A 24,415-nucleotide genomic window follows, 5' to 3' on the forward strand; every position below is an offset into this window, starting at 1 on the left:
TGCTTTGCTGCCAGTTATTGTGACATCAAACACAGAGAACCATACAACAGTGGGAACACTCACCATACACGCAAATAATAAATAACATAAACGGACCTTCGCTTAAGGAAGCTACTTTAAAGTATCTTCCCGTGCGTTTTCATATCATAATGATGATTTATACTCTCGACTTAGAACGCAGTTTAAAACTTTTAATATGAATGAGCTTTCAAGAGAATGAATGCTCAAAATGTACGATATAATAGTAGTCATCTACTAAGTGAATACTACAGAAACTATGTACATCGTTATTTCCTTTAAGCTACATTATCTCCTCATATTACATTCTACGAATGTATAGTTTACCTTCAGTTTATTCCAAATATCCCTTTCATTGAAGGACGTCATTATTATAAACAGTCGAATTACTTCCTTTACTTCCAAATATCACATGCTCTACACATTGTTATTTTAATGTGTGTCAATGTTTTGAAAAAGCTGACATATTTATCATAACTGCATGACATTGTCAATGGATAGTGCACTATCGAGACTTTTATGAGGCGACAATCACTCACGTTATACAAACTAATTAAATGATAGGTAAGAAAGACAAATGGCGGAAAAATTGTTAACTTTTGACGGTTACAGAAAACAGCAATTTTCCTCGTTAAGTGAGTTAATGTCATGATTGTAAATAAACAGATTAAATACCCCTTGGAAAAATTTGCTGCACTCTTGTTCATCACCATTATGATTGCATAACCCATACTGGTATATTACATGGAAATCGTAATGAACAGCAGTGTATATATATATATATCATAAATGCTTGTATCGTTGTGAGAGAGAATGGCTAAATTCCCCTGTGGTGACGTCATATTTCCCCTCCTTGCGCCCACTTAGGGTGAATAATTACAACGCAGCATCTGCAAGATCAGCATTAACCATTCATAACTTTTTTGCGAGCCACGGGCAACATAACCGCCACCCTCTTAACAGCCTCAGCCCCTCTCATCTTCCCGCTCTCTCTTTTTTTTGTTCTACCTGCCCCCTTTTCCCCTTTATTCTTTTTTTTACCATCGTAAATCCATAGTGTCTATGTAGATATTAGTGAAGGGGCTCGGGGGAAAACTGAAACTACGAAAAGGGGCTTTTTCCATCATGAATTTTCATGAAGAGGAATTTTGGAGCCAAAATACACTTCTATTTTTTTTTCTCTCTCTTTCTTCCCACAAAATTCAAATGAGCTTCCCCTGGGAGCAGCACGATAGCACGTTTGAGAGAAACTTCAAACAACCCCGGCTTATTCCGCAATCGAGATAATATCCGCGGTATGCGGAAAACAGACCACGCGCATAAATACAACAAGCATGTATCTCTTTAGTTTCCAGAAAATGGAGGTAAAATTCGCAGAGCATCATCATTTGGAGTCTAATTTACACACGTGATGATAGCTTTTTGGCTCTGGAACTCAATATGGAGGTTACTCCGGCTGAATAATAATGTTTAGACAGCTCTACACGCACGGGAATACCCCCGATCGTGAAAAAATAGGTATTTGTTTCTGGTGTGAGTGTATTTTATTCCACACCAAACGCATATTTCATTCTTGAAAGGAGAGGGGATAGCCATACGGCCATGATGGGTAAGGCGAGTTCATTGGATACAAGCGCCTTAGTATTGATAATATCATTATTTTGTTCAAGTCAAGTGATATTGGAATAATGTGTCAATTATTATCTTTCGTTTACATTCAACCTAATTCACCAATTTTATGTGTAAATAAGATAGCCGAATGAGAAGTGGCACTTTCTATCGATTAACTTTGGCAGTGTAATTAGCCTTATATAACAATATTTACTTCGCAAATGTAGTTTGACGCCATAAATATCTAAAAAAAAAAAAGGCCCTCTATCCACAATCGAAGTGAATGTTTACATAACACTTATCATCTCTATATATAAAGTTTTGAATTGATATCAGTGTTGGCGATCATTATCATTGTTTATTTCGTTCAACGGTGAGAAATGGTTCCATAATAAGTGTGATTTGATTTTAAAGTTTGGATATATATGCCGCCCACAAAGTGTTCGCCCTACGTAAATAATGACTTGTTTTGAAATGCCAATGTCACTCTAATGGAGCTATGATTTTATAATATTAGACTAATACAGAGATGCGACGTTAATAGAGCGATGATTCTAAAATCTGTTGCCGCCAGTATTTCCCAGTTGAATTTCTCGTGGTCCAAAGATGTTGAAGCAATGTCTCTGTCTTTCTCGTTCTTCTATTTTAAACGCTACAACAAAATTGCCGACGCACACAGAAATGTCAGGTTCAGGTTTCCCGCGCCATTTTGAATACAAAGTCCGTTGGTTGTTCGTTAACACGTTAAAAACTGTTTTGTCAGCTTTCTTTTTTGTTTTATTACAGCACCCGAAATTGCGTGAATCCATCGTCATCATCTATCATACACAAGCTAACTGTCCAACATTCATATAATAAAATTTATATACCACATTTACGTCCACAGCTTCACGAAAGAGTGCACAATAAGAGACACCAAATGAAGATTCCAAATCGTACAAAAGTGAGGCGAGAAAGTATGTATAATTCCTTGTAGAATAACGATGATTAATTATGTAACGTCTAGCATTCGCGTTAAAAACTCCTGTTACGTCCATAGCAAAACTCGGCTGTCAAAATTCGACCCTGGGGAAGTAAGATCCACTCGTCAAGTGCTAAGATCATTCATTGTTTTTAGCAGATGGCTCTCTGACTTCTCTCTATTGTAGATATAAGTTTGCTTGTTTCGATGGACTTAGTCGCTGGCACTAAGTGGTTCTAAGTCGAGATGTGAGGAGTGCATCCGGTCGGAGGAATCCGGGGTTGGGGGCAGACTCATTCCCGATCCAGGAGCCGCATCATCTCGAGGTGGAATGTCCTTAAGAATTGTCGTCTGGCCCAGACTCTGCTCAGAGAAGTTGACCTGTATACACACAAAACAAAAGTTATGATTTGATAAGAAACACGACTCGAAATAGAGAGGAACTGAATCAACGATAGTACCAGAATATCTATTTCAGAAACTACCCGTTCATTTCAGACGTTGACGCCTTTGGACTCTCGAACGCCAGGCCTATGAATTGACTAAATCTGAAGAACACTTTATTCATATGAATTTAGTATATATTATCTTAATTAGGTTATATAATTCAGCGAAACAAGTTTGATCTCAGCGTGTGGAAGCCTGAAACGTGAGATGGTCTTAACCGTTCAAGGTTATCCCCGAGTCCTGTGTAAAGCAATCGATGAGGAGTGGTCTGTCCACAGAGTAATTAATGATAACCCGATGGGTTATCTTACTTTCGTGTGTTTATTGTATTTCAATTTACCCAAAATAAAAAAAAATCGTCTTCAGGCAACAATTATGTAGAGAAGTAAAGAACGTTTCTATTGAGATACAGACTAAAGTTTCCATTTTTCATCTTAAAGGATCGGAGTTAACCAAAATATTTTGAATAGGAATCGACACGCTATAAATGTGATTGGATATTACATACATGTACATGCAATGAGACGTCAGTAAGTCGGGTGGAAAATAACACGAGTTGACGAGAGACATAGTACGGGAAGTTTGGTTCGGAAATCAAGACATATTTCCATTAGAGAGGGAAAAGATTGATTTTCTTTTTGATATTTGATCACATGGAGAGCCACAAATTATTGGAAGTGATAGTCCGCAAGCTGTTTGTACGGGACACGTCACACTGTCGCCTCAAAGTGACTTTCCTCGACACGGACAAGCCAGTTAGTCAGATACATTAAAATATCACTTTCAAGAAGTGTAGCTACACGTTGGAGGTTGTTTCAAGACAAACTGAAGGTGTAAAATGATGGAGCACTCAAGACATTTAGAAAAAAAAAGATAATGGAAAAGTAGAGATGACGTTAAAAAGCAACTAGAATGTTCGATACGTGATATAGATGAAATGTCCTGTTCTTTCTTTTCTTTTTCCTTCTCCTCTTGCCCCCCGTCACTCCTTATCCTTTCCTTCATCCTTTCCCTCTACTTTTCCTTCCGTTTCATATCCCCTCTCTTCTACTTTTTCATTTTCTTCTGCTTCTCCCTCGTTTCCCCTTCATATTAGTTTGTATTAACTAATATTCAAGTATGTGACTATGCTACATAAACTTCCTCCGTCTCTGCAACACACACGCACACACACATATCCTCACGCACACACCTACACCTTCACACATCCACCGCCATACAGGAAATGCGTTTGGTCTTGTGCAAAATGCTTTCTCCCGACTCTCGTCATTGTCCCTGCTTGACGGCTACCATACGTGTTTGCAAACACTTTTTTTTCCTTAACCCCTTTTGTTGTTTCGTAAATTGATTGCCTGGCTTACAGTGAAGCAAATCCTGATTGATCATCTGACTTAGTACGGTTCATGATTTGATAGTCCGCTCGCAGACGACAATGCGCGTATGCGCACGCCGTACATGTCCTGTGAAAATTACCTACTTGAACGGCAGGATTCTGCTGCACCCGCGCGGGTCGTTTTCCGTGATGGATTACCGATGAAAGACGAACGCGCGAACGGGCGATCTACGCACTTAATCCTGATGTGCATCATAAATTGATTTTGTGCCCGTGCGATTCGCGCCTTTTGCTAGCTTTGGAGTGGCTAAAGCGTGTGTCAGGAACATGAAGGATGAGGCAAGATTACGGGAAATCCCCTGGGATAAACACCTGTAAGGTAAACTGTGATGCCGGAGATACCATGGAAAATCCACACCAACATCAAATACTTTATTTAGGAAAGAGGAAACTTTGAATAAAGCAAGGGGAACCAAAAGCTTGATACTTTTCTTGGAAGACAGACAATATTCTTATCTAACAGTTTGATCGATAACTTACAAAATATACAATTATACCTGTGACTATATATAATATAACTCTACGTTTGGCGATGCTTTATGATTTTATGCAGATTTTTGAAGGACCAAATTTGAATGTACACTTATAGATGATATGTCATCGTCACCTACTCATTTTGGCGCCTCGCTTGTAGGTAGTATCGTTTGTACTTTCTTCCAGTACGCCTTGAGGCAAAGAAAAACTCTAGTACAAGAATACGCCGCACTAAACGAGCCATGCGTCGATTCGCCTAATCTACTATGAACAGACGGATAACCCGACGACAGACACCAATACACATCAATTTTAAAGAAAACTATTACGAACATGTCCCACCTTTTCTCTTAGGAATGGTTCTCACAAGATAACACTTTACTAACTAGGCAACAGCACATACACATAATGATTATGGAGGGGAGGCAAGAGTCTTTCGGTCCCATTCGGTGACGCTTTCAAATAAGAAAGGCCTGGTGATTTGCAGACGAAATGGCGAATCTTGCTCAATTACTCGGGAGAAGTCGCAGTTGATGAGTGTTGCAGATTTGCCAAATGATCGTGTAGGATGCCCTTCGTTTATTTAGGATTTAGGACTCGAACATATTGTCTCTAAACATTGTTTTAACGCTGGATAGAATGAGTCTGATGATAGCAGCAGTTCCTTTCTTCCACCATTCTGCACTTTCCAGTTCTAAGGTGTAAGGAAATACCCTTAAAGCAACCGTGGAGCCCGTGAAGAACTGTCCTGGCATCACTATGATCATAACACACCCAATATACCATACCTCATCAACTCTTCTCATTCATAATTATATGTAGCGTTCATCTCAATGTTAGAAGCTTTAAACGGAATGTAATTCAATTAAATTGACCCTAATTCTTCGGGGGGGGGGATAATGCCCCCTCGACAATTTTCGCGATATATCTGCTGCGCAAATTGTTTTGCCCTCGCCGCTCACTGACTTTTTACTTTCAAGTCTCGCGCAAATTTTGAGACCAAATTTGTGACGCCCGGGTACGCGGTTCGACATTACGCAACATTATGTAAGTGCATGTCAGACCCCAAATTGCTCATAAACGTGATTTCATGTACAAATAAAATGCAAATTGTGTATTTAGCCAAATTTCATAAATGTATCATTATTTCTACCTTTACTAATTAAACTTAATCAATTTCGCCTTGTTTATGATCAGAATTAAGTCTGGAACGATTTCCATCGAAAAAACAATAAAACAAAGAGTAAAAAAAAAGAAATACATAAGAAATAAAAAAAAATTAAATACATAAGAAATTGGTCTTGGTACCAGATTTTTTTTCATTCACAATTGTTAGAAATGCTATAAAGAATATTTTTACCCAAAAATAGCATTCTAGGAGCTTTATTTAGTGAATCAGAGCAAAAAGTATGATTTCATGAATAAAAGCGGCGCCTATAGTCTCGCTCTGCTACGCAAGCGAGGCAAAAAAAATCGATGTCACAGTTTATTACATAGCAAGGTAAGAACAATCGCATCTAAGCTGCTTTTTCGTATACATTGCGTTGTCATGTTTTATTTTTGTTGTTGATTATTATTATTATTGTTAAAATCACTGATATATTTTTGTTTATGTTTTTTAGTATATTGATTCAATAAAACACATTAAAAAAAAGAACAATGGCATCACTGACGGAACCAACAAGTTGAGAAAAATAAACGATATGGTTTTTTTCAACAGATATCCATGAAGTAGGCTTACCAAAAGAGTAAGAAACAAATTTACATTAAAATTCCACAACTAAAATAAGGGGAATATCCAAACTTTCACGAAGGTTTCTTCTTGTCAATTCCGATCACTTTCATAATTTTTCGTTTTAAAATGGCATGAATAGTCCGTTGCATCATCATAGTTCATCTACCCCTCCTAGCAAAACGAATGCAAAACATTTAAGCATGTCTTCCCAAACACATTAGCCATATCAGCCATTCAAAGGAAAGAAATAAAAGATATAAGACCAGCGAGAAATAGGGAGAGAGAGACGAAAAGGATGAAGTGGTATGAATTAAAGAAGAAGACACGGGCATGGCCAAGGGTTACTTGGCTGTACTGTTTACACTACGTCGATGGCTAGATCTTGATGATTTATAACTCAAAACCTGATCGTAAAGTACAATAAATATTTGCATCGATAGCCTAAGCAAACAGAGACTTTCTCTCTACTTTTTCCCTCTGTTTCATGTTTTATTTCTCCCCTCCACCTTTCTCAAGTCACCGCGAATCTTCCTTCGACCACAAAAAAAATGATACTCGTACAACGAACTCGCAGTATCCCGCTGCAAAGAATAAAGGGGGAGGGGAAGAATGCTGCAGGTATCTATTTTGGAATGTGATTTATTGCCCAAGCGGCGCTTCATACTAAACACGCAGTGAATCACAACCGCGATCACATTCGGTTCCCTAACTAATCATTTAAATATGTTAGCTTTCCATATGACCCATGTCAGATGAGTGTCCTTCAAAGGGTCACTTATAAGTCTTACAGTTTTCATAAGAAAAGAAATTGTTTCCCCTCCATAGGAACCCCGGGAAATATACACATCATTAATATTTGAGGGATATGCCTATGAATTAACATGTAACGTACAAAAAAAATCGGACAACTCATTTATCAGCATTTCAAAATTAGTTTTTGGTAAATTTAAGTAACAGATCGTCTAACCCTGTATGAGCAGCTTAGTGTGTCATTTTATTGTTGAAAAAGAAATCGTTTACACTGAAAAAAAAAACGAAGTGCTAGTTTAGCACTTACAGTGCTTGTATAGTAACTCCACTTCGAGTGCTGATTTTCTAGTTTAAATTTGAACTAGGAAATCAGCACTGGCAGTGCAGTCACTATACAAGCACTGGAAGTGTTAAATTAGCACTTCATTTTTTACAGTGTATAATCCTTGCATGGCATCCCTTCTATCAAAATCTGCAATTTGACTGTGAGCTTTTATACTGTGTAGATTTTCCTTTAAAGATAATGGGGAAATATCTAGCCAAACGTTAGCCTTCTTCCCTGACATGCCATTTTAAGCGTTTCCTAATTATGCCAAACTTTATGGGTTTACTATTATATGCACAGCCTTCGATTTCCAATCAGGATATATCTCAAGAGAGATATGAGAGTATTAGGGTTATAATTCCTCTTGGGAAACCACTTTGAAAAAGGAGAAGTTTTGAATAATGTTATACATAAAGAGTGTATAATCCAAAACGAAGGAATTTCGGCGATACCATATCGGACACAATCCCATGTTCCGCGTAGGTTAATGCCATCATTCTTAAAGCTGAACTCCACAACTTAAACGCAAGGAGGACTCATGCCAGTTTCATTAATCCAGTGCTAGCTGGGCGCGTTGTAATCCAAGGGATTCGAATTAATTTCGAGTACATTAATTCTGAGACTCATATCTAGTATCTAGAAGGACGAGCGACTAAAAAAGGCAGCTACTGAAATGAAATGTTTCATATCCATACAGGGCAAATTTCGATTAGATACCTAAATGGTAAAGTAATTGAATTCATTATCAGACTAACCGACCATTTCGAGTCGAGATGGGAAATAATTATTGATTTGGCTAAAAGGGAGAAGGGAAGATGGAGACCCACATCTCTCTCTCTTTCTCGCTAGGTCTTACAACTTTCCTTCATTTGGCGATACATCTTCTCTTCCCTTCCCTTCGTCGTCAAATCATGGAGCTACGGAGCTCCATGGTCAAATGTGCATGTTCGAGTATTTCACATCAAATAGTCTCGATTGAAGCATGATATAATTTCGAAACATAATTAAATATGGTACGGACTAAGGAGCATGTACAAGGTTAAAAGGGTGTTAATGAAATAGTTTTGAGTAATATAATCAAATCTGTGATGGATTCGATAGAATGAAATATTGACTGGGGAACTTTCCAAGGGATTGAGACGAGGTGGGCGTACACTGTCATGACTGTTGGTAGGTGTCGCCGTGGTTGGTGAAAGAATGAACGAAGGAGATGGAGAGAGGGGGGAAGATGGAGAAAACAGGGAAAGGAAGGGGAAACGAAAGGGGAGAAAGTTAATAGACCTACTAGGGGCTTAAAGAGGAAGGAGACATTTCGTTAAATAATTTTGTTAATGAACTATGATTACGTATAACTGAAAACTATAGGCCTTGCTAGATCACAAATAACGAATATCAAAAGTTTTTTTTTATTCTGCACAGTGCTTGGATTAGGTCTTCAATTGGTAATTTCCTGAATTGTTCAAATGCTTCAATATCCTTTCTAAAATGTTTCTTGAATTTCCACTTTGTTTTCGCTATTTCCTTTTTACACATCATTGGGGAGGATTTTCTTCAGGGCCGATACTAGAATGACTTACTGGGACCGAGTAATAAAATCATATCCGCCTAACGTGCGGAAAGACTGAGGGTCGAGTTTCGTATGGGTGGAAATAACCAATTGGTGAATCGCTTGTGTGTTGTGATACTGGCGACACCTTCTTGACACCTTAACGCCACACAGCGTGACCAAGGACGATTCGAGTTTCCGCCTGTATCCAAAATGGCCGCATGGGACGAAACGGCGAGCAACGGTGTGGAGCAGATTTGTCATAACTAAAAGCCAAGAGCCACTTTCCACGAGGCATAACGAGAGAGGATGCAGGCAAGAGATAGACTTCCAAGTTTTGCCTCATTGATAACATCCATCGTCAAAAGGAAAGGGGAAGGGAAATGGAAGTACGGGTGACGTTTGTATGGAACACCTCATCATCAGTCCCACGTGCTCGTTTCTATGTATAGAGGTGGGGTGCAATGTCCTGATACTGTAATCTGTCGACACCTCATCGAGGCAGTGATTTAGATACATCATAAAATGTTAAAATTGAATTGAAAGCCAACAGAGAAAAGTCCAGAATGAATTTATAACACTTCACAAAGCAGTGGAAGGACGATTGAGAAAGAAATGAACAACTTAACGCTTTCATCTAAACAAAAATTTAATCGAATCATTACAGGCTTCTCGCTTTTGGCAGCATATAATGCAAACTATCAAAATGATAACATTGATATTTGAAATGAGGAATATTGTTTCATTTTAGTATTCTCATCTTTTAAAGCAAACTCGTGTTTCCCCAAAGTAAATGTCTCCCTCACCCTCCACCCAGGATAGGATTGGGCCACATCGTCATCTGCAATTATATTGCAACGTCAATCTGAAAGCTACAAATTAACATTTTTGAGGATAAACATTCAGCTTTGACTCACCCCCCGATTTGAAGCAGAGTAAACATATAAATTACATCAACCGTTTATCTCTTTTCCTTCCCTTGCCTGAGCAAAACAAATAGCGCATAAAACAGCGAGGACAGAAGAAAAAAGCAGAGACATCGTTTCTACACGCCCCAAACACGGCCACCGTCAAATATCACGAAGCCAGACCATAATTTTTCCTCAACGGTTTTCTAGTATATCCATATCGGTTTCATTATGCAGGGGCGTGCGGAGACAGATCATAAATTTTGAAGCAGGATAGGGGCTGTGTAGTCGATATGAAGGGAGTGCACTGGGTTGTCTTTCATCTACATAAAGCAAGAATAACACAAAACACTTTGTTGCAATTCCAATTCCTACTATATGTTATACTATATGTGACGATGAATCCGACCAGGTTAACATGATTCATGGGTAACTCTTTTTTAGTTAAAGGGTAGGCAACCAAAATGGGTAGTGGACCCCCCCCCCCCAGTCGTCCTCGTAGACCTTCAAATAGGGGAAGTTAGTTGTTTCAGGAGTACGACAGATTCTTTCTGACTGCTCAGCATGCTCAGTGTGAATTATGGTCTGTATCGGAAGGGACGTGGTTGGGCCACCGGCAAAGCGCTATCTTCCTCGCGACGGAGAAATGGTTGATAAAATTTGTGTTCCTCAGCTCTGCTTTCTCTCATCGACATTGGCTAACATCGGCAGTGAAATCTTGACAAGAAATCTTTAAGAAAATACATTGAAATTCACATCCAACTCCAATGTTTTTCGAGTTGAAGGTGTTTCTTTTCTTTATCAAAATTTGACGTCACCTTGTATTTCTAACCATACAAGTAGGCCTCCGATTCTAAACAGTTGGCATAGTTGGGGAATTTGAGCCAACGTATAAAATAATGGAGAAAGGGAAATATTGCAAAGCAATTTGACTCCCCACCGTATTTCTAAACGTCTGCCACAGTGATGGATCAATCCAAAAACATAACCTACCAATTATCTATCTTTACGTTTGAGCATGTACAATAGCCTTAACGTCCGTGTATGTCCTTCGGAGGAGAATCGTATATTGTAACTCCACCGGTTGGGTTCTTCTAATCATTAATCGTTTATAAATCGAGTAAAAGAGTTACACCTTGCATAGACAGATTTTAAATTTATAATTGGGTAAAAAGGGGCACATTGCACAATTCCTGCAACTATTCTTTGAAACCCCTGCACAAGCCACTCCTGACTACCAAAGCTCTGTGGAGGTGGAAGACCGGGAATAAACCTGAACCGTATTGATTGTCATTTCTTTTCATTTTCTAACCACCTACGTTAAAAAAAGAGGAAATGATATCAAAGAGAAATGAAGGAACCCAATAAAAATCAATCTCGAATGAAGATCGAATAGACTAGAGAGAGGGGGAGGGAGGGAATAAAAAAATGGGAAAATGGAAAGACCTTTGGATGACATCAGTATGCAAGCCACGCCAGAAGATGAATCCCTCTAAATATTAGCTCAGTCATACACAGGAAGCGGATGAAAAGACCCCATATTCGCTTGACTGATAGCCAGCAAAATCCACCATGGACCTCGTCAATTTCTCATCCATACCAAGAAATATCAGAAGAAAAGTTAAAGGCTACGAATTAGCTTTGAAAATCTCAAGACGCGAGACCTGAGACCGACCTGAAGGCTTAGACAAACCGGGCGATATATCTGTTCCAAATTGCTTGTCTTCATTATTTCGATGAATCCGTCCACTTAAAAAATCTTTCCTGTTATTACATGTGACCACTTCATACCATAGACTCAATTTATTGTGGAGAGTGGTTTGTCGTTTTAAGAAGAGAAGGGACACTTAAGAGCTTCTGAGGTCATTCCTAGTCTCTTATTCTACTTGGTCAAGTATGACGTCATTATCGTATCCACTTCGCACAATCATTCCAGAGTTAAATATATATTACCATGCGAATACAAATACTCTGTAATAAAAATAAATACATAAACGTTGCTATATAGGGAATTGTCGCCAAATTTCACTTAATCCAAGAAAACATGTGTGTTAATTTATAAAAAAAATTATCGTCCATGACATGGCGAAAGAATTGAACGAATTGAAATTAACATGCATTAAACACCACTTGTCTCTCTTGTATATAGTTATATACATTTATAGATGCATTCAAGTGTATTTTTTGCCATACGCAAAAAGCTTATGCCTATCATTCCTACAAACCAACCCTACATATCCACGTTGTACAATGTAAATTCGATTTCAAAACACCCTAGGGAGGCCGACCAAGGCTTACTGAATTATTAATCTCATTATATTTCAGTGATGACATTTTTTACCAGCATGGGAGGCCATATGAAACGAAACACACGTAACAAAGCATTATGCATGTACCAGGTACATGTGTATGAAATTCAAATGTGTCCAGGATTTTTTTTTCTTGTTTGTTGAATGATGTATGAATCGGGCATAACATATCTCCGAGGTGCGGTAAAAGGTCTAACTCTAAGTACGCCAGCACCTAGAGTGAGTGTGTGCGTTAAGATAAAAGCCCAGAGGTGGGTGTGGGTGAGTAACGGTGTGTTTTGTGTTCATCGGCGTGAGTATTCCGACTCGGTTACCATGACGACAAATGGACTCGTCAAAGTCACCGCTGATATTTGCGAGCTGGGGGAAAAAAGGAATTTCCAAAGATATTTTTTACGTTTCTGTTAGTTACTCAGATTTGAGAATATTTCTCCTTCACTAGCATGACAGTAGAAAAAAAGTTTTCTTCTATACTTTCTCAGCGCTATCTGATTTCCCTTATTTTCCTCCAAAGTACATTTAAGACTCTCCTGCGATACATTTGAAAATCATTCCATTATCAACCCTCAAACATATCAGAATATTGGTCAACATATGCGATATGGGGTAGTAAAAAAAAACGTAGTCACAAATCATTTAAGAAATTCACTTTTTAAGTTCCCACCCTTCATCACTTTCATGTGGTAAAATTGAATATTGTAAATAAACGACATTTCAAAGAGAAGCTTGATTGTATAAAATACATTTGCCAATTGAGACACTGTATGATCAGCATATTTTTAACATTTCCAAGACAAATGTACATTTTACTACACAAAATTAAATAATTAAGAAATCAGCGCTAGTTATTTCGTCAGACTCCAGGGAAATCGGCAAAATGTACTCAAGGCAGATTTCGTAAGACTAAATTGTTTGAATTACATATCTTAGAGAGAAATATCACATCATGAATATCTAGGAAATAACCTTTTGGAAATACAAATACAACAACAATCCTGTCTGAACTGACAGGCATATGAAATTCTTACCGCTTTTAACCGCTATAATACGTAATGTAACACCTGTCAAATGGTCTAATATATGACTGATGAACTATGGCGTGCTGTACGAAAGCCCTTTGCATCTCAATTATAATGATACAACTATCATATAAAGGGACAGAACAAGAGAAAACAGACCACGCATACTAATGGAAATAGCCATCAGTTGGATACGGGGACAAATTGGAAAAAGAGAGACAGAGAGAAGGAGGAGATGGTGACGGAACAAGAAAAACGATTAAAAGGGAAGGGGGAACGTAAAAGTGGCAGAAAGAGCTCGAGAAAGTGGAAGGAAAATCGGAAAACATTAAAAGGAAAACACTAGGTTTACATAGAGTGACACTACAGAAGAGAGGGGCGTTAGAGATGAAATCGATGAATTATTTGACTGACGAAAAAAAAACCCGCCTGTGTTGACGCCACTACCGAGTTTTATACAGGAAAACACCAGACTGAGAAGGGTTGAAACAGCACCAGACAGGCATTTCTACACCACCAGTCAGTGTTAAAACGACATCGGTATGATTATAATCTGGTGCTGTCTCAACATTTCTCTGGTGTTTTCCTGCAGAGATACCGCGCAGGTGTAATATCAACACCAATTTTTTTTGCAGGAATTTATGAGAGGACAAGAAGGGCCAACAGCATTACCAAGTGTTTGCAGAAATAGGTGTGTACCTTCATCGAATTGTCGATTACGTCACTGATTGCATGTCTCCCTGAACATGTTCATGATGTTGAAAATTACATTTTTCATCAAAGAGCCTGCATGCTTCCTTCATATTTCGCCGGAAATGTGTATGTAACTTGATAAGGACCATGGGTATTATGGCTGTGATGACATGATGACTTTTGAATCAAACATTATTAAACTAATGAATTATAAACTACAGTAACATATTAGACAAAAATATCAATTAAACAGTGTTTGTAATTTATCTCACAAAAAAAAGGTCGTGAGTCAGGAAATCATTCGCACACATTCGTTTTACGAAGCAGTGTGGTATTTTGAACTGAAAACACTTTTACTGATACTTGTGGCATGAAAGTCTGGATGCCACTGAGATTGGGAGGGCCCTTGTAACGGAGGAAACTGGAATATATACTAGCTGAGATTAAAAAAAAATTATAAAGGATTTGTCCTCACCAGTTGTTGGAATGGTGGTTGCTCGATGTCGCTCTGCAGTGCGAAGTCGCTGAGTGCTTTCCATGGCGGTTGCTGATAGCTTTGAACCTCTACCTGGCTACCCTGTGGCATTTGAGAATCGTGGCGTACGGGACTGGATGCCACCATTGGGACTCCATTAAAGCTCTGTACCCGACGGTTTGGATCCTGCAAAGACAGATTTCAAGAAGAGGAAAAGGAGTAGGATTACATTGACGGTCATTCCCATTCCCAAACAATTCCCACATGCAATGTACAGGCAATCAAAATAATAGTAATAATAGTCAACATCAGGGGACTTTCACGACTCAAGATTGGACCGAACACTATGGTCAGAGAACCTCACTTTTCCAACCAGGGGGACGTTTCACAGAACTATTTTTCAAATTAACAATATTTAAAGTTAAAAGCTACTAAAAATAACTTGGTCTGATTGGCTGATGGGCAAATTTGTTAGATAAATCGTGCATAAGTTACTTTAACAAGTCTTTATGAAAGATACCCTGGATGAAGAAGGATTTGAGTATGTTAAGTTTAAAATGTCCTCGTATAAGAATGTACACCACAACTTAACCGGATTAACACTTTACACTTAATTGGATTCCAGTTTGTTCTAATAATATTTTTACAATACGATTATATTATTTACTATACGGTGGGGATATCTAGCAGTATCTTTCTTTTAATGACCGATACGACAAGTTTGAGTAGTAGTAGAAGTAAAAAATTATTCAATCAATTTATAATTCATGAGCTATTAATTTACTTAGCAAATTAGCAACAACTCTACCATTTCAACGTTTAAATGATTTACTACCAATACTATTTCAGACTCTTGAGGACATGAAAAGTCACTTTTGTCGAAGGCAATTGATTTGTTAGTATGTTTCCTCTGATTTGCTCATTATGATGTCTGGCAAACATTCTTATACTATGTCACCAGGAAACCAAAGGTGATCACTTTTATAGGGCCTATATCTTTTTTATTCATGTCGTTTCAAACAGAAAAAGGGGAAGGATAAGAGATTTCCAGGGTCAATTCTTAAGACAAATCTCCTGCTACATCAGCGGACCTCCTTCATTATCCACCCCTCTTGTGTACACATCCCCAGCTTCTCTATCTCTTTCATAAGCCCTAAATTGAATTGTACCTTTAAGCGACATGCACATAGAGATACCCGACTCAAATTAGTTTGATACAGCAATCAAATTACTGAAGTCGAATAAATGCTACCGGGCGACGCGAGCGAACCCCTAATCGGGACATGCGTACGATGTCGGCCCATAATTTAATCCTGTTTTGTGCCCAACCAACGCGGAGATTACACGTCCTCTCCATCCAACGCTCCACCACTCCTATCCGCCGATAATAGAAGATACGAGCGATGCTGCACGCTATAGTAGACGAAGACTCTTTTGAAGATGGAGAAGAAAAGGGGAACAGCGCTTTCTAATATCTTGTTGTTTTGAGAGCAGCGCTATCTTTTATCTCGTTGTGATTGTTATTGATTTTAAAGGGTAATATCGGGTTATAATGGTGAAAGAAGAGACAAAAAGTAACTACATACCTTTTTTCTTAAGATTAAAGAGGAAAAATATATTATCAACCTTAAACAAAAGATTCAGACATTCCTTTTAAGATATATTGCTATCAAAGATGTATGTTCATTTAGATTTATGCTGCATTTAAATTTGTTACTATGTACAAAAAGAAAAATCGTAATTCAATTGAAAATAAAGAGTTACTTCGATAGAAAGTAGGAAGATACATTACATACTGCATATAATGATGTATCTCTGCTATAATGAAGATGTGGAAATACATTTCATTCGATGCAATTCAATATTAACAGAATATTTTGGAATATGTGTAAACACTATCATGTACTCTATCAAAAATACCTTCATTTGTTTCAACTCTTATGGCTCTACCATTCACGTCGACGCCCTCGCCCCACCCCTATTATTTCTTCATAACGTATCCAGCCTTCAATACAGATACCATAATGACGTTTTTACCTCACTGAAATTAGGTACTTGCTGTTCACATTCTTGTCAAACACAATGTCTCAATATCTATTAACTGCAACTTTGGTCTGGTAAAGCCCATGCACTAACCGTGACAATCTTCAACTAACATGTCGACTTGCATATTTATAGATACATTGGACATGTTAGAAGAGCTCAAGCCAGAGACGGTTAAGATATAAACTTGACAATAAAGACGAGAATTTTGAGCTACAACTGACAAACCAACAACCGGATGAAAAAAATCATATTTCCACGGGATAAAAGATGAATATTCCAATTTTTGTTGCGACACATATTCATCATTAATCATTTATTGTGCATGATATTTTATTCATCCTGTACGTATTAGAAAGAAAATTACATTTGCACAACAGGCCGAAGAAGGTAACGATGACGTAAGATTGAATCCAGTATCATCTGAATTTTCTGCTTTTACATGACTGTATAGGTACTTGCAGAATGTTGAGTCGTGGTTTATTCTTATTTTACAGAAAAGCCAATAAGAAATTAAAGTATTGTATAGAAAAATAGTATTTAGCTTTCACGTCTTACGTGCTTGTAAATTTAATGTATCTCAAAGTTTGTTTATTTCTGAGTATAAAGGAGCTCATGAAGTTGAAGATGATTTACGACTATTGTCGTAATGTCGTAATGGGTAACCCTTAGAACATGTAGAAGCAGGGGTTCAAAAAAATCACTGCTATATTTCCTTTGATTTAGCAAGCACTCATGTAGGCACATCTTTGAAATGAACCGTTTCATTGATGAAAGTTTTTTTTTATCCATTACGTGTCAATTTTCTCCATAAGTCTCTGCCTTTACTGGCTCTCCGGCTTGGTAAATGAACTATGAATGTATGAATGAACATTTTCAACTATGATAGTTTTATGAATCAAAATGCAGGATTAATTCCTTTGAGACCCATTGGTGTAAGTTTACACTTTAACGTTTCAGTGTAACACAATTTATCTGCTTACGGTCTAGACTGGGTGGTTTCCTGAATTTTGCATAGGCACATCGGTGAAGCTTTGACTGACGAGATATGATATTCACATTGTATGTCACCGAACGGGAACGATGCCTGAGGGGCTTTCTTGATCTTCAACAACCACAAAACAGACATGTGGAACCGACAAACATGTGCACATTCAAACAGACATACGAAGGATGATTGTAAACCGACAGACAGACATACTGAATTATAGATGGGAAAGGAATGTCTCACATTATGGAATCCCACCTACATACGTCTGGATCGAATGTTCTTTTCAGGAGTTTATGCTGCAGTCACACTAACAAACCCAACTCCAGGGGCCTGTTTCATAAAGGAATTGGCAATGTTGTAACCTTGCCATGATGGCAACTACCATGAAAACCTTGATTGTGATTGGCTGCTGAGCCTTGTTACCATGGTAGTTGCCATTATGGCAAAGTTACAACAGTTGCAAGTCCTTTATGAAACGGGCCCCAGATTGATAAAAGTTTCAAATGGTATGTGATTGGTCGGTTTGGAGTCGGTTTCGTATGTGTGTCGGTGGTAATAGATATGTTCAGTGCGGGCGTTGACAAGTATAATCAGACATTTGAATAGCCGATCGTTTTTTATGATAATGGCCATTCATTGGAATACTGGAAGTTCGTGCACAAATTTTATTGGAATGTTCCATTTGCAATGTCCAACAGATGAAGTTCAGAATGACTTCAAGAAAGGTGTGACCAATCAAAATAACAATAAAAAATGAAACTATTAAATGTTTAATTCCCTATACTGTCTGACTGTATGTTTAGTAGGTCACATTAAAGTTGTAATTGTCCACTGACTGTAAAGATCCGCCTACTGGACATGCTAAATATTCATATCAATCGGTTTCCATACGTACCTGTTATTTTCCGATACAAATCCCTTGGTGTCTTTCCCACCTATGAAATTCTATTAGAGTCCCATGACTCTTTACCACTATTCTTAACAAGCATCCTATACCCGAAGCACACTACGGCCTTCTGAAATGGGAAGGTGATTTGAGAAAACATGGGACATTTTCCCCCGTTGTTTTTCAACAATAATCCGTTAAGCTTTAGCCAGCGGGTTTGGAAATATTTATCTAAGCGCGATGATTAATGTTGTCACGGGGCCCCAATTTTTCTTTCTTTTGTCGTGCCAGAGTCGACGAAAATAAGGACTTTTTCTTATTTTTTTTCTCTCTCTCTCTTCTCTGTTCTTATGCCAGATCAGCCGATGGCAAATTTGTAGGCATGTTTTCCTTTGTGACGAAAGGCTAACACGATTTCTGTGGCGGAGATTAGCACGTTGAGCTAGCTGTGACGTCCCGGTGAAGAATCGGGTGTTGACCTAGTGTTGGTCTCACTCTCACCACAGCAATCATTGCTTCAACCAAGGAGTTACCAGTTCATTGCTTCAACATTGAACGGTGTAGTACGATAGCCCATTCATATCTTTGACACCACTTCCTGTACTCGGTAGTCAGAGAAGTTGCTTGTTGTGCGTTTAAACATGAATGTTGGCCATACAGCCACAACTACATACCTGAAGAACAAATTCTGAAACATGGGCGATAATTCACGGAAACAGTTTCCAGAAACTGTGTCGCCATGTCACTACAAAATAACAAGGCGTCAATACAGTTTACGAATTCGATTGCTATCATTTCATTTTCCCCCAATATCTTCAGTCTTGCAAAATACAAATAAAATATGAAATGCACAACTTTCTCCTTTCTGAAAAAGAAGGAATTAACAGAGACGAATAATTCTTTGCATCATTGTAGTGCAAGGCCTTCGTGAAACTGGTCTCGTAATTAATTTTTTTTCTTCGAAATCCACATTCTTCAATATCCAAACCTGTCACGAGGGGTGTTTATCACACACTTTGCCTTAAGAGTGTGATTCGGAATTAGGTCCTTCATACCCACGCGGCTAAAAGCCCTCAGTCCCTTATAAGCATAAATTTGTTATCCCCAACCGCGCTTGTAATTTCGCGAATTATTTTCCCTACGCAAACAGGTCATTAACCATCAAACATCGAGCTTTGGAGCGATGAAAAAAAGAAGCTTGGAAAGAGAGAGAAAGCATGAAAAAAAGAGAGAACAAGAGCGAAAAAGAAGCAGGGAAAAAGAGGTCGCTGAGGTAAAAAGAGTGAAATTGATGTCGTCAGCTTGCCAAGAACACTGATCTCTCAGGTGGGTTGTCACTAAGGGCAGGTAAGCAAACCCTGAGGGGCTAGTGTAAGCGGACCCCTGGGCTAGCTAAGGTCCATTCTTCACCGTGACCTCCTCCCAGCTACGTTCTAACCACAATCACAGACGGGGAAAAGAATGAGAAGTCTCTAAACGTATTGGATGGTAGGAGAGATGTTCTGGGCTCACTCAAAACATCGTTCTTCCCCCAGAGCTGGCCTGGAAAAAACGGAATATGATCATAGAATATCTGGAATATGGCAACTCAGGGTAAAGAATGGACATGGAGGCGATTTCATCTTGAAAACAACTAACACATTCAACAGAAAAATTCATGGTACGAATTCATCATTACAATTCTTTGATATGTTAAATTCCGTGTATGAATCCATTTTGGGAAAGAGGGCTATGTAAACCAACATACAATTTAAGGGCACCGAAGAGTCTGAACAGGATTTTTTTTAAATCTCTCCCATATCTCAGTGTCACCCACATAATGTTCAAACTCACGCACACATTAACACACAAGACACCTATACCTCCGTTCCTTTACATTTTAAAGCCAATAGGCCTAATGACAAAATGGGTGTGTCCTAAATGAGATCTGATAGTGGCAAATTATAACCAACGAAACTTGGCAAGATCTTAAGAGGGGCCTCCAGACATCATGCCCACAAATTAACAAAAATGTTTTGTTTGTCTTCGGATTCAAAGGGGTAGACAATACTACGACACAAAATTGCAGAATTGTATGGAGATACAAGTACGCTTGTACGTGGAGGAAACAGACGTGGGAAATGCAGTGACTATCCGCACCATTAAGGTGAAAAAGCGCCGCTTCAGAACAAAAAAAAAGGACGGGGAGAGATAAGATGAAGACTGCGAATTGAAGCAAAAGCAGTGCTTCAAGAGACCGCCCATCTGATTGATCGTGCTACATGTAATTATTCCGAAAATTGGCCTGTGTAAGATTTCTGCGGATCGATCAAACATACACAATCGCAAATTTGAGTGACAGTGACGGTCTTTCTTCTGACCCCGTCTCTTCCTCTCCTCCTCCGCCATCGTCTTCCTTCCACGGTGTATACATAGAGGGGTTAAGGTTAAAATCGACAGTTGTATAAAGGGATGAATTGAAGGGACTTGGCGTTGGAGCGTAACAAGGGCCAAGGATGATTAGAGTGCGGATTCAACACCACATTAAGGGTATGAATGAAGATGGAGAGAGATCGGGAGAGAATGGAAAAAAGGCGGGGAATTAAGATGATGGCAATGAGACAGGGGTCTAATGGAAGATGGAGACAGATAGATCTTGATGAAAATCAGAGCTGAATGATCGGGAATGGAGATGGATGGGTCGTGTAGTTGGTCTTTTCTCTACTTATTCAGTCTCATTTTGGGTTCATATTCTTCTGCTTCTTTCTTTAACATGTTTAACTTGCTTGGTTCTTCCAAGAAGTTATGGTTTGCTAATACGAAGCTAATTGTGCTTCGCCTGGGTATGGCACGACTCTAAGTTGAGGACGCCATAACGTAATATCGCTGATTGTCATAATGATACTTTATGGACAGTTTGATTTCCTTGGAATATGAAAGTGTATCAGTGAAACGGATTGGCGTTTTAATGTGCTTTGTTCATTCTAAAGGTTGACCAAAGGTCGAAGCAAGTGACAATGGCAGTTGTAATGATATATACCGTCATACTTCTGAAGAAGATGATAAGGGGCATGAAGAAGCCAACTACGAAACGGTATCACTGACATCCAGTCATGACTGGAGAAACTTATGGAAAGCTGTTAGGATAAAGAGATAGGTGGGACGAATATTTGAGGGTGTGGCTATAAAAATCAAGCCACTGAACGCTACACAGGCAATCAAGCCGTTAGCTCCTTTACCAAAGGCCATATTCTGTATTTCTAGGCCCTAATCTGGGATAGAAATATGGATATAATCTTAAAATTACATCAGGAAATTGGGAGTTATATCTTTAATTACTAATTACATTAACTGGTTCAGAAGAAAAGTAATCAAAATCTAAGGAGAGCCAGAAAGCCGTAATTTTCTAAACTATTACCCTGATCACACGCGTAAGGTATATGAAATACCAATGGGTGTGTGCATCCGTATTGGACGGGGAGGGGGACAGTATTTAAGGTCATCAAGATGTCAAATAATGCACATTCGGTGCAACCACAAACCCTCCATTTCGTTACACGATGTCAAATCTCTTGAATGCAATATTGATATCATTGGCGTGTATCGTCCGGTAGTTCTACATCAGCATAAGATATGACGGGTTGGCTGTGTTCGCTTTTTCTTGACAAATCTTGGAATAAACGATGATTTTTCTCCCACATTTAGTCTCTAGATACGGGATTATGAAGACGCAAACACCGACAAGACTTGTTAAGAGTATCCGAGAGACAAATATAGAGCAAAATAAGCTCGGAGTAAGACTCAAAGGAAAGGCAGAAAAACTAAGTGCGGCGAAGAGAGAAAACAGAGGGGGAAAGTGTAATGAAGGATGGAAGAGGGATAGAAGAAATAAATATTATAGAAGGGAGAGATGAAGGGAGAGAGAGAGATGCTAAGAGAGTAGTAAAAGTGAAAATACCAGTACATGGCTAAATCTTTTGAAAGACATTTTTTCATGGGGGATGAATTGTAAGTTTCGCCTGGAGATTTTAAGATGCCTTTATACAGCGAAAAAGACAAGAATAAACATGAACGAATTGGTTCTTTTAATTTTTTCCCTATACGATATATCCGGCGTCTCCTTTGGAAGGGAAGCTGGTGTGTGTATAAACGGAAGTTCATTCTTCCCTTAACTTCATCAACTGCTATTCACGATCGCCTTCATCGTGAGTATAATAATGAAAGAAACTTGACAAAAGAGAGTATCAGGGGATTTCCTTCGCCTTAAGGAACCAGTAGCTTTTCTTTTATGAAGATATAGGGACATAAACGCATAACGAAGAATTGGAGAAGAAAAGGCGGCAGAGTAATTTTCTTACATGTCAGTGTGTCCCTCTCAATGTCTTAATTTGGCATGTCACAATTCATTCAAATTTGGCGTGTGTTTTCGGTCAAGCTTGATGTTGGTTGCAGATTAAACGCACGGTTCTTTAGTTGCCCAGCATGGCCTACTGATTGGGTTTGTCTCCGCTTAAATGCAGATCCAATTACACAAATTAGGTTGGTTGCCAATTTCCATACCTTTTGTACGCGGATGGGTGCGTGCGTTTTGATCATTTCGGTAAGGCCGGCGAGGGCATTGCGTGTCATAGAAAGAAACAAAATGCTAGTAAATATTTCTTCTCATTTTGGCTTGCTTTTGAATGGAAATGTGATGCATCGTCAAACTCTTGAAATGTCATTCGTGACCAGTTAGCATCACTTCTTAAAAAGTCTTTTATTATTCATAGAAAATCGTATGTTCATAAAATTATATTATCTGCAAATAAATCTGCATGGATGTGTCATATATGGCTCGGAGACGTACTTGTGGTGAAATGATCTCATGCCGTATATCCCCAATGAAGCAAAAACAAAAATGCGGACGGGATGTCGGATGCTCAGATCCCTCCCCTCCTGCTCTCTCTCTCCCTCTCTTACTCTTCCAATCTGTACCAGCCTCTACCCTCTCTTTCTGTGTATGCCCTCAAAGTTCTCACTCCAAAGGCGGTGCAGTATCGAATAGGCTTTCTCGTTTCCACTCGAGTTTCTTGACAGACACCAAACCGGGGATATTAAAAACTTTTAGGATTGCTTTCGCGGCTCATCTTGCTCAAATATTTTCCTAAACTCGGGGCAGCTTCTCTCGAACGAAGAAGGGGGAACGAGTGTAAAGGCAGTTAAGAAATGGTGTGAAATCCGATCGGGGTTTGGTTTGTTCGGGCTACGTCGTTCAGGGGAGATTCGTATTGATGTTTTCAGAGCGAAAGACAAAGCGGGGTACACATGTAGGCTCTGGGGCATTCTACGGTGTGTGTTTTCAAGTACCTCACTACACTGTGGTATTGGACTTCCAAGAGGCGGTGAGGCAATTCCGCTGCAACGGAGATACCTTGCAGGATGACTTGTCCGATTGAAAGCAATTTGACCAAAGCAGTCTTTAAACCAAAATAATACACATAATCATAATAACGAGGGTGAAAATATCATTTCAGGATTTCCAAAATAATCAGATGTTTGGTTCTTTAAAAAATATTTTTAGGCCTACATGTAAAAAGTCAGATAACTTTTTTCATGAATCGAAAAATACTGGAACATCATTGCATTACTGCCACTTCTAATAAAAAAGAGACAGCCTCCATTTTCAAAGACACCTCTTTATTCTTGCCTTTCACTCTGAAAGCCTTCCTTGCATGCTCCGCATGACCCAGTCTTGCCCACCCTCGGACGCTCTATATCCTTGACTGACCATTATAGACACACCAAGGCAGAGGAATACTCCCTTCTGCGAGACATCCTTGTTACCGCTTGATGTGTAATGTGACATAAGAAGA

The 24,415-nt window shown here is 38.8% G+C and overlaps 1 protein-coding gene across 1 annotated transcript in view; it reads right to left on the bottom strand.

The window, feature by feature from the left end:
• Nucleotides 1–1,538: 1,538 nt before the first annotated feature.
• The window catches only part of LOC121415134 (insulin gene enhancer protein ISL-1-like), a 61,649-nt gene continuing 38,772 nt past the window's right edge, over nt 1,539–24,415 (bottom strand). The window contains exons 5-6 of the mRNA XM_041608256.1: nt 14,665–14,850; nt 1,539–2,971 (exon numbers count right to left, since the gene is read on the bottom strand). Coding sequence (XP_041464190.1) covers nt 2,804–2,971; nt 14,665–14,850 — 354 coding nt within the window. The 3' untranslated portion in view covers nt 1,539–2,803. The remainder of the gene's footprint in view (nt 2,972–14,664; nt 14,851–24,415) is intronic.

The sequence above is a fragment of the Lytechinus variegatus genome, chromosome 5, assembly GCF_018143015.1.
Source record: "Lytechinus variegatus isolate NC3 chromosome 5, Lvar_3.0, whole genome shotgun sequence".
NCBI classification, from domain to species: domain Eukaryota; kingdom Metazoa; phylum Echinodermata; class Echinoidea; order Temnopleuroida; family Toxopneustidae; genus Lytechinus; species Lytechinus variegatus.